The sequence below is a fragment of the Pholcus phalangioides genome, unplaced genomic scaffold (genome assembly GCF_987345545.1).
Source record: "Pholcus phalangioides strain wild (caught in Gottingen) unplaced genomic scaffold, Ppha-v1.0 ptg000021l_1, whole genome shotgun sequence".
Classification (NCBI taxonomy): Eukaryota; Metazoa; Arthropoda; class Arachnida; order Araneae; family Pholcidae; genus Pholcus; species Pholcus phalangioides.
In genome coordinates, this window is record NW_028301614.1 from 12,125,086 (window position 1) to 12,141,314 (window position 16,229).

General features: G+C 40.5%; 1 protein-coding gene across 1 annotated transcript; it reads left to right on the plus strand.

The window, feature by feature from the left end:
- The first annotated feature begins 9,138 nt into the window (after window positions 1-9,138).
- Window positions 9,139-15,580, plus strand: LOC149070631 (uncharacterized). Its single transcript, XM_089249018.1, has 3 exons — window positions 9,139-9,256; window positions 12,784-13,486; window positions 15,388-15,580. Exons 1-2 carry the CDS (start codon window positions 9,245-9,247, stop codon window positions 13,465-13,467), a joined length of 696 nt encoding a protein of 231 aa, XP_089105144.1. The 5' UTR covers window positions 9,139-9,244; the 3' UTR covers window positions 13,468-13,486; window positions 15,388-15,580.
- The last annotated feature ends 649 nt before the right edge of the window (window positions 15,581-16,229 follow it).

Sequence of the window (16,229 nt, forward strand, 5' to 3'; positions counted from 1 at the left end):
TCTGGGTTCGAATCCCGGTTTAGGCCTGGATGTTCACTAACAAACTCTCTAGACAGATCATGCGTTATCTCTTGGGAATACGGAGATTACATTTTTATATTATTTATATAGTAAACGACTAATTTTTGTATATTCGATATTATTCCCGTTTTTTGTATATTCGATATTATTAACATTCTAAATGTTCTCACTTTCGTATAAATTTTCCCTATAAATGTAGAACTGCTTCAGATGACAATATCTGATTAGCACCTCTCAATGGACAATGTCCATTGAGAGGTGCTAATCGCAATTACGTATTTGCCTTGTTATTTAAAAAAAACCATTATCTAAACTTTTAAGACATGTTGTAGTTATAAAGATGCGCTTAGAAACTAGATATTTGTCTTAGCGCTCAAACAAAATGTATTGATCCCAAACTACGTTATAAAATAATATTATAAATTATTAATGCCTAGGTTATCTAACGACGATAACGGGAAAGAAACTCCATTGTTTAGTGTTTCTCAATAAATGTTTCGGTGTAGAAAGCAATAGAAAGTTGGTTACATTATCCGTGATGAAGAAAACAATCAAACATTTTCTTTTGTTCTCGGGTCAAGTTCTCGAAAAACCACCGAAAAGAAAACGAAACTTTTTCTTTCTAAATAAAAGTAAAATAACAAAAAAACGGTGTGTAATACTCTTTATTCGCACGCCCATCCCTCACTTACGAAACAATGTATGATGGCAGCAGCAGCAGCACTCGGTAGCTGCCAGCAGGATCTAGATGATCCCGTTAGATAATAATAGGCGGGCGTGTGATGTAGCCAATTATAGATGGACAGACTCTTTTCGGACGATGACCCTTCTTGCGGTGTGAGACAGGAAATAAATAGCCTACAAATAAAAAGAAGGAACAGATATATATGACCCAGTTCGCAGCTCACACACTCGCATATCACGTAGAGTCGCTCCATCTCGACTCGACTTGCTCCGAAAGTGAGATTCGTATAATAACTCACGACTCAAACAACACCTGCGAGCGTCGCATTAATATTCGGTGGCGAGTATTCATAGCTTTCAAGTTCCCGAGCTAATCTGTCACACGAGTGTGTCCATCATTTTTTATTTTTATTATTCGGACTTTGGAGGAAAAGTCGAGACTTTTTCCGCGGTGGCACGCTTTCCATCTTATTCTTCCTTTTTCATATTAAAAGAAAAAATCATAAATTATATGGAATTTCCTGTCGCTTCAACTATACGCCAAGAAATCAGAAGAGAGAAAAAGACGTTCGATTCTCACAAGTTTTGTCGTCGTAAGCAGCATTTTATAACCCTCTCGTGTGACAGATAATCAAATTATAGTCCAACCGTGGTACTGTATCGTAATGATAACGTGGAATACAGCTCACGCCGCTTTATGTGCTCACATCACGACTCGGAGTTTCTGATATGTTGAAATTGATGAAGTTGTGAGATAATTTTCCCGGGCAGAAGGATCTAATATTTTTCATCAATAGACTTTTAAAAGACATAGACAATAGAATTCATTAAGACTTTTACGCAGGGATCTGGAATATTAGAATTAGTTAAGATAGCATTAAGGCGACTGCCCTCCTTCTGGGAACTTTTTTCAAAAAAGGTCGTTTTGGATAAAATGCACGGTTATGGTTTGGATACGGTACTAAATCAAGAAAATAAAATCGTTTCACGAATACAAAGTAATTCCGTATTTTTTACACAAAAAAATTCATATTGCTAATTATATATGTAAAATTAGCATACTTTCAGTACTTCTGCTAGACATTGTGCACTAAAAATACTACTTGTATCAACATGTTCTTCCCATAGATTATTGCTATGACATTTTTCTGTGCAATGTATTAAAAGTTTTAGAATAGTATGAAAACTCTTGAGTTATATGATTTACATAGATACGTGAAAAAATACACGTTTTTCGTTAGAAACACAGGGCCGCCATTTCAACTTTTTCTTTTTCTGGGGGGGGGGGGCAAATAACATGTACTCAATGTATGTATGTATGCATGTATATATATATATATATATATATATATATATATGTACGACAGGGCGGCTCCTGCTGACCCCCCCCTCCCCAAATAACGGGCATGGTTAGAAATACTAGATATTCTCAATTCAAAATCATGTGAATCAAGCAGTTTTAAACATATTGCTTAGTTTTTAGTTCATTGCACATTCAAAACTGTTTAAAATACAGCGTGAAAGTTTCATAGAGATATTTTGAAATTTTCTTGAGATATTAGGTTTTCAGTGAAGTGTGAAAAAGCAAAAAATATACAAATCTTCATTAAAGTCATTTTCCAAGGATGATGTCACTCTCCGCTATCCATGCAACAGCTGACTGATGCAACGTAGTATGAAAATTTCAACATGGCCCTCACATCCTGCAGCAGGGTCCCCCCTCCCCCCAGGCTAGGATCTTCAGTGGACTTCTGGCCTAGACTTTCCAAGGGCCCCCGTATAGTGAATTTATAGAGTGAAGCCGAGGCAAATATCTTCAGCTGCGAATATTGCGGAGGTAGTCATTTTCATTCCGAAGATAGACATCTTCAGCTGTGAACGAAGTGGAGGCAGCGAATGAAGCATATTCAGCACCGAATGGAGCGGAGGCAGGCAGGTACCTTCATCAGTAAATGACTCCGAGGCAGGCATTTTCAGCTGGGAACAACGCCGAGGCAGGCATTTTCAGCTGGGAACAACGCCGAGGCAGGCATTTTCAGCTGGGAACAACGCCGAGGCAGGCATTTTCAGCTGGGAACAACGCCGAGGCAGGCATTTTCAGCTGGGAACAACGCCGAGGCCGATATCTTCAGCTGAGAATGGAACGAGGCAGGCATTTTCAACTGCGAATGGAGGGAGACATATCTCCAGTTCACCTTCGAACGGACCAAAGGCAGGTGGATCTAGTGAGATGTGCTGAGGAAGCGACTTATTAAGTTGGTGATCATCTCCCTCATTTTACAGAGCAGACAATTTTACCCCATATTATTCGGGCTTTTGGGAGGGACAATTATCCCCAGAGCCCCCTCTGGATCCGCCCTTGTACTAGTGATATTCTTGAGAGTGAGGGTTCTTGAATAGCCGAAGTTACTTAAGCTTTACGGGTCCCCGAGCCGTTTTAACGCATGAGTCCCACTCGGGCACGGCACGGGGACCTCTGTTGCATACGGGTTTCCACAATAAGATTTAGCACAATTATTTATGATAATAAATATGTATATTAAGAGGTGATTTTTGCCTAATCCGTCTTTTATTTTGCCCTGGGGCTATAAAACGGCAGTAAGAACGCAATATTTTTTCGATAATATCAAAAAATATTCAAAAATTTGTTGGAGTTCCGTGGAACAGCTTATTATCATTGAGAGTTTCACGAGAAGTGAAACAAAAAAACCCATTACAAATACAAATGCAAGGTCACAACAGGCAAAATACCCAACAATGTGGCTGAGAAAAAGATGCCCATGTGATGTGCCCAAATGATCCCCCAAAACAAGTATGGATGTCATATATTACTAAAATACAGCAACCCAATTACAAATGCTCACAATCACAAAAATTATAATCAAATATTATACAATGCTTATAAAATGCATTTATGGTTGTCTTATTGTAAGTATGGATAGCTTCTCGATTTACCCCATGTTTATCGTATTTCTTTTTAAACGCGTCAATTGTGTTACAATTTACTACCTCCGCGGGTAAGCTATTCCATTTACTAACAACCCTATTAGAGAAAAATTCCCTGGAATTGTCCCTTACAAAAAGGTACTGGTGTCCCCTTGTAAAAGCAGTTGATTGACGGCGAATTAATAAATCGTGGTCCATCCTATCCATACCATTGAAAATTTTGAACACTTCGACCATATCTCCCAGACACCTGCGTTCATCCAATGTAAACATATTCAAAAAATGAAGTCTCTCTGCATAACTCAAGTCCCGTGTGCCAATAGGGACACGCGTAGCTTTTCTCTGCACCCCTTCAACCAAGTCTATGTCCCTCTGTAGGTATGGTCTCCAAAACCTTACAGCACACTCCAGTCCAGGGCGAACTAAGCCTCGGAAAAGCGGAAGAATGACTTTAGGAGAACGCGAAGAGACCTTCTTGAAAATGAGACCAAGCATTCTATTCGATTTTTTGACCACCGCTGAACAATGTTCAGAAAACCCAAGTTGCTCGTCAATGAGAATTCCCAAATCGGTGACCCTAGTTGCGTCCGGGATAGTGACACCATTCAACTCGTAAGAGAACCGTGGGTTGTTCGAACCAAAATGAGCGACCATGCACTTGTGAACGTTAAACTTCACGCTCGATTCATTTGCCCATGTACCAATACTGTTTATGTGGGTCTGGAGCAACTCCCTATCGCTTTGATTCCCGCCTACCCTCATTAGCTAATTACGAGCTTGCGAACCTTACATTAGTTTACCGTACACAAATATCAACTGTTGAAATTTTGAAGCAAATTTGAAGCAATTTAACTAATATATATTATTGTTCATAAAATATTTATCAATGTCATATTTCATTGACTTTTCCTATGCGGCACATTATTCAAAATTCGGTCATCAACTTCAATCGAAGAATCACAACAGTTGTATTTTTTATTTGATAGGTGGCAGCAGTAGTCCCAGTTTAAGAATGTTTAGGTGTAATATTATATATACTGTACTGTATACTTATAATACTTAATATTTTATTTTCATCCGATAATATTTTATTTTCATCCCATTATTGGTTGTGCAAAAAAAGTAACAACGAAATTTTTTCATGGTGAATACGTTGGCAAAATATGAACGTATAGAGTCTGAGAATGACTGAGAATCATTTTCTGTGCACAAGAGTTTTTTGCTGAGCAGAAAAAAATCCCTAACCATTGAGCTACCTAAAAGACAATACTCAGTAGAATGAGACAACATTGATTGATGGAGAAGATAATTTTATATGCACTCGTACAAGAGTCGGTGAACTCTGAATGACGTGCTATGGAATGGATGGATTGAACTATCCTGAACTCAATCAAAATCAATCTAACCCACATTCCTCTGAGTCATCGAACGTGGGCCCGACCATTACCCCTCCTCCCTGAAGTCCATCGGGCTCGGAGGCTTTTCCGAATTCGGAAGTGTCTGGATGGCAGCAGCATTGTCTCCTGCGTTCTGGGCACCAATGACTTTCTCGACGTTCGGTGGTTCGTCTCTGCTCGACTGGCTCGTTGGCGACGTTCCGGGGTCCCTCGGATTTCTTCTGTTGTTCGCTTGCCAAACCAACCAGTTGTGCGAGAGGCGGAACATCCTTCGGCTGCGGTTTCAAAGGCACTTATTCGTCGTGTTGGTCACTCGGCAAATGGATTGGGGTGGATGGAAGTACTTGGTTCTCGGGGGGGTATTCCAGATGTCGTTTTTTCGGCGTCCTAGGATTGCCGGCGGTATTAGTGTTGTTTTACTAGAAGAGCTGTAATTGAACTAGCTGGTCGTCAACGTGACTGCTCTGGTAGCTGACCAGGAGAACCGTAACTGCTTCCAAATGGCGGTTTTCTTCATCCGAGAGTACTTCGTAAATAAGAACAAAATAAACGAAAAAAAAGAATATAGCAACGAGTAACGACCTATCACTGAAGTCGGAGACGATGTGAATGCCACTCGGAATCGAAATTAAAATTAGAAATACTCTTACTGTGCGATCCTGTCCATCCATGGTTTTGTGCAGCACAGTTGGATATTTCCTCAAAACTACGTTTTTTTGGAGATTGAATTCAGGCAAAGTGCGGGGGGGGGGGAACCACAAAAGATTTGAAACAATTCCATTCTCGGTGGGTTCGAGACCTCAAAAGCCAGACATTGAGAAGAAAGTGAAACGATTGAAAAAAAAGTACAAGAATTCTCCGAAACCTTTGTATAGACAATACATTCACTACTATTATTTTTTTGTATTTTCAAAAGATCACCTTTATGTCCAGTGGCGTATTTATAGGGGGCTTAGTGGCCCAGGGCGGCAAATTTGAGGAATGAGTGGCCAAGAAAATTAGTAGAATGGGAAAACGCGGCAAAATTTAAAAAAACTCTAAATTAATACACGTATGCTGAGCAGTGCCGTCTTAAGGCATGAGCCTACACGAGCACGGCCCATAAAAATGAGATCCGGTTTAAATTTTCGGGAGTAAGCGTGTAAACCGGTTACTGACAAGCATTTCAAGCCAGGTAGGGCCTCAAAAATATCAATTTGCCCGGGGACCCTTGATGCTCTTAAGACGGTCCTGCTACCGAGACAATATGGGACTAGGTCAGTGACTAACAGAAAGAGTGACCTGGAAAAATTGCAAGCGCGTGAGAAGGCAAAAGAGGGACTTGGAGCTTGAGCAAACGTGTGTATGAACACGAGGGACCAGGTCAGTGAGTGAACTAGAGGTGCAAGCATATGAATGACCAAAACAGTGAGCTAGAGCGTGTGAAAGCATGCGAATGACCAAAAGAATGACCTAGAGCATAGTTTCCCAACCTTTTTTGTTCCATCGCTCCCTTCTTCAGAATTTTTTTTCTCACATCGCCCCACCCCAAACGCAATCTATCAACGGATTCTATGTTATACCCGTAGCTTCTACCGTCCCCCTCGGGCATTCCATCGCCCCCAAGGGGGCGTTAACTCCCACGTTGGGAATCACTGACTTAGAGCATGTGTAAACGTGTAATTGATCAAAAGAGTGACTATAGAGCAAAGAACCATGCCATTGAGAGACGAAAAGTGTACAACGTGTGCAAGTATGTAATTGACCAGAAGTGTGCAAGCATGTGAGTGACTTGGAGCAGCACCTCCTGGAGATAGAAGGCCTATGCACTGTTCGCCATAAACGTCAATCAGACTACCTAGCAAGTTGGCCACATTTTGATACACAGCCGCCTATTTCGTTTCTTCTGATTTTGGCGTAGAATCTTCCTGATTGGCTCACAAATACCGCATAGTGATTGGATGTGGGGCATAGAAATCACCAATTCTGAGCCCGACCATTTCTTTTCCTCACAACGGTGATACTGGCACGAGCAGGGAATTTTTTCCCCTGAATATTTCTGAGGGAAAATGGACTACTTACTGACGTCACAAGCAGAGTGCGCAGGCCTTCTATCTCTAGGAGGTGCTGCTTGGGGACGCAGGTGTACTTGCAGGAGTGAGGAGAGAGGCTAAGCACAGGGTGTCGAATTCGAGGAAAGACTAGAAAATTAGACTGGAATGGGAGAAGGGTGATTCATTCTTCTATCCCACAGGCGGCAAAAATATAAATGCGCCTCTGGATGGGAGTCCACATGGTAAACACTACATTTCTACCTAAACTTACCTACCTAACTTCGGCAACTTTTCTTTGAATGAAAACGAGTCCAGTAGCTCTTTCCACTATTATACTTTCACTTCTCTGATACGTTATACTGTATAGACACAATCTTCAAAATTTGCATATAATCGGAAGCTTGTCTAGACGTTTGGGATGGCCATTGTTGGAAATGTTTGAATTTAAAATATCCATGTATAAATAAATAGATCATAAATAAAAAGACCCATGAATATAAACATTTGAGACGGACTATAGCTATATTGCTACAGCAGTAAAGCCGTCTTCACTGAATCATGGAGTTCCCGCGCAAAAAAAAGTGTAAAAGTGTGTGCTATACGTTATACGTTATACGTTAGTGAAGTGTAAAACAGTCTGAGTGCGTATCTAGTGTTGTCTGATTTTCTGTGCCGCCATCTATATTTCAGAAGTGAAGTAAGTGAAGAGAGTGCAGTGAACTGATTGAATACTTGTACCGCTTGTTGCTTTCTGTGGTGAGACATTTTAACGGGGCTTGCATTCGCGTCAGGATGTTCCAGATCATATTCCAAGAGGACAGAAGCTCCTCAAAGTTGCCACCAGGAACTGCTGTCGTGGTCGAGTGGTCAGAGTGACGGACTCGCATCGTGAGGACCCAGGATCGAACCCCACTGACAGCGCAGTGGTGATCGGCTGAAGTTAGTTTGCGCCCAAGTGGCAAGATGCCCGTGTACCAATATGAAGGTTACCGTCAAAGTCCACGGGTTCGAATCTGGGCAAGAACATCAGAAACAAGTTATTTACCTGGCGACCACCGATGGCACATTCAATTTCCCCCTCCACTGGTTGGAAATTGCCGTATGGCGGTATATGACTGGAGTTGGTGTGCGGTAAAATTGTATGAACTATATCCGGCTCGAATTACTGAGGCCAATTATGAGTGATATTACCATTGCATTGTCCTTAAATGGAGGTGTTGCTTTTTTCCTGCTACCTATAGACTAACCATTCGGATATGTCTTTCAACCAATGAAAAAAGATATCGCATGGTTTCACAGTTGTTTGTCCATTTTTCGGAATCAGTGGACTCAGTCACGGAATCAGTCACATTGCGTGACCATATTTGGTCAAGTTTTCCGACATTTTATCAGTCCTCAAAAGAAGTCCTTCGGATTGAAGTCAACCTTGGAGTTTGTCTTTAAGAAGAGGTTTTTCTATGATTTTTTTCAGAGAAAATTTTAATAGATGAATTCGTTCCCTTTTGTTCTTCTGAGCATAAGAACATATCTCGCACTGCATAATTATTGCAGACTACAACAAATAATAATAGCAAAAGAGTTTGCTTTTCTATAAGTCTAAAAAAAGAATGTCTTTTGTCCAAACAAAGAGCGAGAAGAATATAAAGATGACGACATTTTAGTGCTATGCGTCGCAGAAATATGGGACAGTATGTAATATCACGTTTTGGTTTATGTGGATGACAGGGATTCTCTTGTGCTCATTCATTCATCCATCCACTCGTCCTTTCTTAGACGACAAGTAAATAGTCTCCTTTTTCTTGTTGAAGGGCGCAGAAAACCCTTCCCAGTGTTATGCAGCACGTTTCTGATAGTGTTGATGACGGGTCTCGTGAATATCTGGAGATAAATGTCGAATTGATGCCACGATTTTTATTTTCTTCAGATTCTTTTTTGCCTTAATAAAAAAAAAAGCATTCTCCAAGTGCCAAATGAACGTTGACCTTTGAGCTGTATTAAAAAGAAAATTCTGAATTGAAAATATCTTTACAACATTGATAGTCACTAACGCGTGTTACGTAGAATGCATATAAATAGGAGAATCTTCACCAACCGCCGTATGTCCGATTTCTCTAGGCTCTTTGAAAATATTGTCAGCTACGATATCTCTATTAGTTCTGTATCATGAATGCCTTGGTAAGTATCTGAATTTGTATTGAAAAATTTCGATAAGTCAGGATAGTTGATGTTCAATAAATACCCCTAAATAAATATCCTAGTGAAATCATAGTTTTTGTGTTATTTTGGGAGAATTGCAATAAACTCACGATAATGAACGAATCAAACTCTTATGACCGTCTAGTTCGTGATACATTATTCACGTTGAGATCGGCTACTGTATCGCTCCCGTAAGGATTCTTTAATGACAATCACACTAGACATATCACCAAAATTCAGCCTTGTAAATTCATGAAGGAACGTTTTATACGCCACTGCACAGGCTACTGCTAGTGCACTATGGCCTGGAAGACACCAGCTTTTGGGTGGACGCAGCTTTGATGAGTCGTACTCAAGAAGAGGGTAGTTCGAGTACTTATGCTGTCTCTGGAAAATGATGCGAATGCTTTTGCCTGGACAGAGGCTAATTTAATGATGCGAAATAGTTCAAAAAGGTTGGTCTCTAGTTATTGCGCTTCAAATGGCGCGTAAAATTTAATGACACCTTAAGCAATTAAAGCATATAAGTTGCAGTTTTGGCTCGATACTCATGCCTTACATAATGTATTTATTTATCATTGCATGTGGAAGGTCTTGCAAGACTTTAATTAGATGAGCTAGATTTTAAGACCCACGTATAATACACAATAAAACTTCGATATAATTATAGCCTGTGGATCAAGAAAAAATATCGTCGTAGAGGAATAATCGTTTTATTGAGAGGAAGCATATCATCAGAAAGCGATGCCAAATTTATGCTGTTTTTAGCCCTCTTCTCAATTGGCGTTGTTAGTATCGTTCCACTTGCTAGATCAGTCGCTTACTTCCTAGATCAGTCACTTACTCATTAGGTCACTCATTTTAACATTCTTTCACTTGGTCAGTCATTCTATCATCACCTCACTAGCCTGCTCATTTTGTTACAAACTCAATCACCTGCTCACTCACAGGCTCGATCGGCCACTCGCTCACTCATTACGTCACTCACTCTGTCATTCTCTGACTTAACTCACTACATCTCTCCCTCTATTATTCCCTAAGTCGCTCATTTTATCACTAACTCACTAGGTTGCTCATATCCAGGTTCACTGTCTCTAGATGATCACTCACTCACTAACTACCGTATCATTTACTGACTCATTCACTCGGTCATTCCTCGCTAACTCACTGGCTAACTGACTCAAGTCGAACTGTTGTCGGTGAATTTTTCTAGCGGTGAATTGCATGGAGGTGGATTGTTGGCGGTGAATTTTCCGTAAACCGTTTTAGATGGGGGGGGGGGGGATTTATCGTTATATTGAGTATCGTGTTGTAATGAGGATTTTTCACTGTATTCACTTGGATCATCTTCATGAACACGCCATGACATACATGCTAATTCAGCTGCGGAAACTATCAAGAGCGAGAGCATTCAAATAACGAGGTTGCTTGTAACGTGAAAAGAAACCATTGAATGAATATTTCTAAGAAAGTGAAAGCTTTTTCAATATTTCTTTTTGTGTAAAGCCACAATTTCTACTGTATGAAAGTATATTTCTTGTGTTGACGTGCACAACGTGCTCACACCAAACGATGTCAGAAGCAGATTGTCCCGCATACGATTCAGAGAAATCAGAGCGTGAGGTAACAAATATTGAGTTAATAGCAGGATAAAAACGTGAGTGTATGTTACGAGTTGTTCATTCTATTACCAAGTAAACAAAATTATGTTTGTTTTTACGTTTCGCTTGTTGTTGTTTTTTGAAATACCGTAATAATGTTTTGTTTATTTCCCGGTATTGTTTCGAGATACCCGTTATTATAATATATTATTTTTCCCGGGAGACCAGTCGGTGGTGAGTGGTTCCGATCAATCCGTTTTTCACTATGAAATGAGATTGTTTCGGTGCCTCCCTTTGATTACATGAAAAACGAGATACTGATATGTCTTCAGAGGTCATAGAACAATCATTGTAATTGTATGTAATCGCACGAAGTCGTATTAGTCGTCACTAGAAATTTTTAAAACGGGTAAATGAAGGCTTTACTCGGCGACTTCTTGCAAAAGATAGAGATGGAAGTACAGTAAAACCTTCCAACAAAACGGCCACTAACGGGACCGTGAAAATATAGTCACTATTGAGAATGATCGTTTCATTTTTGAAAAAATAAACTAAAATTTGTGATCTATATAACATGTAAAATTATAATCCGTTCTGTAATTGATTACGATAATTACATAATTGATTATATTAAAATATATGATTATATGTTGATACTGTAATACATGCATTATAATAATTGATTAATTGGAGGGGGGATAAGGTCGGTCTAATGCCCCAGGCACCGGACCAGAAAAAAAAAGGGAGGGACGCCAAAATGTGTGTTTGCCCCGATGTGTTTGCAAGCATCTAATTGCGGCCCTATTCTACAATGTTATTTTGACATCCTAGAATTCAGATTTGCAGGGCTGAGGTAGAACACAACAGAAACGACTTAGCGAGAAAAACTGACATGGACTGAGACGGTGTACCAGCAACCCCTAAATACTCTGCAATTCTTTATTCTCCCACCACGATCAACTAGACCAGCGGTTCCCTACCTTTTTCAGTCCGGGTAACTTCAGCTTGCTCGGTTCCTTTCCGCGTACCCGAATTCTCCAAGCATCCCCCCCAATCTTTTTCACTCAATATAGATTCCGAAAACTTTTCCAAAAAAGTATATGTTGTACAAAAATAGGCAATTAATTTGTCTATTTTTTCATAATATAGTTTTTTATTTTTGAAGAAAGCACACAAATTAAAACAAAAATTGGAAAAAATTAAAATTAATGTGATATTTTTGTGACTCGAAGATGATGTGCTTTCCGTGTCTGGTCTCACCCTGCCGGAGATATACTGGCTGGTATGACGTTTGATGCACTTGCAGTTCACGTACGAGCTTGAGGGTACTTCTACCACTATTTAGTCGCGCATGCACCTCGTCAGACGGAAGATTATTCGGATTTATTCCTCTGCGGAATTTCTAACGAATCGGTTCATGCCGGAATGTGTGTTGTATGTGCGTGTGTGGCCCCTGACATATTATTTATGTTGTCACAGCTGTGCTTATTTCGTGTTCATGTTGGTGCTGCCATCTGTTTTCCATATTTTGAAGTGAATATGGTAAGTGCTTATTTTCATCTTATGTAAGAATAATGTTGAAGGTCTTTGAAGGTCTGCCTGCTCTTTGCAGAGAGACGTTTTTTAAATGGGAGACCGGCTCACTTCTCGGAACTGTCAAACCGCAGAAAACAAACTTCAGCCATGTACTACCATGACCATAGTTCAATGACCACGAGGGGCAATGACCGTAGTGGTACAATCAAATTAAGAACGGCTATCATAGGGATGAAAGAAATCGCAAATAGTATATGGATGTGTCATTCGATATTCAAACTAATCTCTATGTAACAAATGAATAGCAGAAACATCGTTTCTTTGCGGAGACCCTCGATATATTATTTGGATTCTCGTTCTTCTTTTCAGGTGGTGGCAACCGTCTTCCTGCTGGCCTTTAGCAGCGTCACCGAAAGTGGAATTTTGGGGAATCGTGGAATCGGTGGAGGGATACACGGTGGTCTCGGAGGCTACGGTGGGGGTTACGGAAGGGGCATCAGAGGAAGCGGAGGCCATGGCCTTGGGAGTCTGTCTGTTGCTATTCCTGTCAACGATGTTAGACTGATCAACTCCGGAGGTCATCGAGGTGGTTCTGGTATTCATGGAGGATTTCGAGAAGGATTGGGCAGTCAGGGCATTGGAGGTCACGGAGCTGGATTCGGAGGAGTAGGATTCAGCGGACTTGGAGGTGGGCTCAACGGGCATGGCAGTGGATACGGTGGATTGGGTGGAGGTATTGGAGGTGGATTGGGTGGAGGTATTGGAGGTGGATTGGGCGGAGGTCTTAAAGGTGCATCAGGAAGTCACGGAGGTGGATCGGGTGGAAGTTTTTTTGGATTAGGAAGTCACGAAGGTGGATTGGGAAATTTTTTCAATCGTATCAGAGGTTTCGGTGAAGCCGGTATATATGGGAATTTGCCCGTATTTGGTGGCGCAGAAGGCTTTGGTGGGCTCAGAGGTGGAAATAACTATGGATTCGGAAGATTTGGAGGACAAGGAGGTTTTGGCGGACTGAGGCCTGGCTTCGGCACAAACAAAGGAAGTTCCTGGTGAAATATCAGCAAAAATCATGGTGAGTATTAAAGTATTATGTTAAATTGAAAAAGACATTGTCCTCTCTATGTATGAAAATTTGCATTGGGAATTCTACTTCATTTTTACGTCAACGCATTTTTGTGCAAGGAAATGAATGGTATGCACTTCTTAATGCGTCAAGAATCGACCAAACAATGTCGTTTTTCCATACACGTACCCCATGCTCTTTTCCCATCTCTCTCATTAGAGATATTTATTACCTTATCAAGTCACGGATGATAATTGCATTGATGTGAGGAATCTCTACGTTCGTCAATTGATTCCGATGATGAAAACGACGAGGGGAAGTGAAATGCTTAAAGATATAGTGCTATGAAGAACGTCGTCGACGGTTATAAATTCGCGGGAATAACAAAATTAAATTCAATAGCACCTTCGCCTATACATGATGTCTTCAGCCCCTGCGGTGCCTGAGGGAGACGCTAAACAGTATTTTGAAAAATGTCCACCTATAAATGCTCATTATTAGACCTCGAAATTAGTTTCTAGATGTTGCACACAATTTGGTAGTAACATATTCATACTCATCTATTGGTAAAAACTAATTTTAGGCAGTTTCACAGTTAAAAATAAATGCTAAAAACGTAAAATTGAAAACGACTTTGAAGACTGTGAAGGTTAAGGTTGTCCGTAAATAATGGCCACAATTTGCGATCCAGTGATATAAGGGACTAATATAGGGGCTTTCTTTCTTTTAAACCGGCACAACTCAGGTCTATCGCAATGGGTAATTTACTATCCAGTGGGTTGTGCAGAAGTGTATGTACCTAAAAATCTGAGTGCGTATATAGTGCTGTGTCTGATTTTTCAGTGCTGCCATCTATATTTAAGAAGTGAAGTGCAATGGTTGAATATTTGTACCGTTTGTAGGTCTGTTGCTATCTGTGGCGAGACTTTTTAACGGGAAGACCGGCTCGCATTCGCGCATCGAAGTTGGGAACTGCGAGATCCACCTTCAGCAGACCACCACCGTGGCTCTAGTGGGGTTCGAACCCGGGACCTCGCGATGCGAGTCCGTCACTATGGCCACTCGACCACTACAGCGGTGACTAATAGGGGGTTCTCCGTTCTAATGAATGTCCTGTTTATACCAAACACAGTAAAAAATATAGTCACAGTAAAAATAACGTTGTAACAGTCCGTTGTAACCAGTATCTCGTAAATTACGAGCAATTCCCTAGTGATCGTCAAAAAGAGCTAATGTTGAAGATACAAAACATATTCGCTAATAGCAGTGATTCCCAACGTGGGCGTTTATGGCAATGGAATGTTCTTGGGGCGGGGGGTAGAAGCTAAGAGTATAACATAGGATACTATGGGTTAGATTGCGTTGGGGGGCGATGGCAAGGGCGTAGCGAGGGGGGGGGACTTGGGGGGTCTGGTCCCCCCCCGAAATGTGAGAAAATGACCGAAAAAAGGGAAAAAGATGGCCAAATCCATTGTTCTGTCACTTTGGTCCCCCCCACCCCGAAATGAAAGTGGTCCCCCCCGAACGAAATTTCTGGCTACGCCCCTGGGCAATGGGACATAAAAGGTTGGGAAACTATGGCTTATAGCGAGTTATTTAAGAATGAAAATCGCGCGGAACACATTCGCTGTAACGACAACGGAAATTCTCCAAAAAATAGCACGCTTTCCTTTCTTCAAGAAGTATACATAAAATAGTCTGAAAAAAGAGTGGCGAATAATTCATGAAAAAAATTAAGAATTGTGAAAGAAATAATTTCACAGGGGTACAGTGATTTCGGCTATGCAGGGCAAAGGGCTAAAGAATTACGGGGGGAATATAAATATGTACAATGCAAAAAAGATCTAGTTTTATCATGAATGATATCATATATATTTGTTTTTTATTGAATCTTTCCCTTTCCATCTAAGGTGTTTGGAATCGCCGTTCCTGAGAATTGGACCGAATCCACCTTCCATTCCGACGACAGTGTGCCATGAAAATACTCACTCAGTGCCTAAAGAAATGTCTTATATTTCTCTTTCCTTGCCGTTTTTTCCCTTTGAAATTATATATTGGAATTGCTGAAAATCAAGGGAAATAAAAATGCTTTTATATATTTTGCTCACTTCTCGTGTGAACTTCATTATATGATTTCTTGGTTTTTCATCTGTCGTAGACGGTCAATTTGTCGCACTCAACTTGTCGCGCTCAACTCGTCGCGCCTCAATTTGTCGCGGTCCAAATTCGTCGCAGTGTCAATTCATCGCGATACAAATTTGTCGCAGTGTCAATTCGTCGCAATACAAATTTGTAGCAGTGTCAATTCGTCGCGGTACAAGTTTGTCGCAGCTCCAATTCGTCGCAGCTCCACTTCGTAGCTGTACAAGTTTGCCGCCGTGTCAATTCGTCGTGACGTCAATTTATATATTACAGCGCAGAATCAATTCGTCGAACCGTCGATTCTTCACTGTACATGTTCCACGCGACCTTGTATGTAGGTTTTTGTCTGACACGTGAAATAAACATATGAACAAAAGTGTACACGCAGTTAACTGAAAATAATTAATTTTTGTCAATGCAGAAAGGTCATCGAAATAAAAATTACAATATCAATTACATTTAAAAATTTAACTGCATATAAAAGTTTAATTATATTTGAAAATTCGGTTATAAAAATTTGAAATGTTAAATAATTGATTTTTGCTGTGAAAAAATTTCAATATCACGTGGAAAAATTTCGGTTTGTATGATATTCCCCAAATTACAGTGA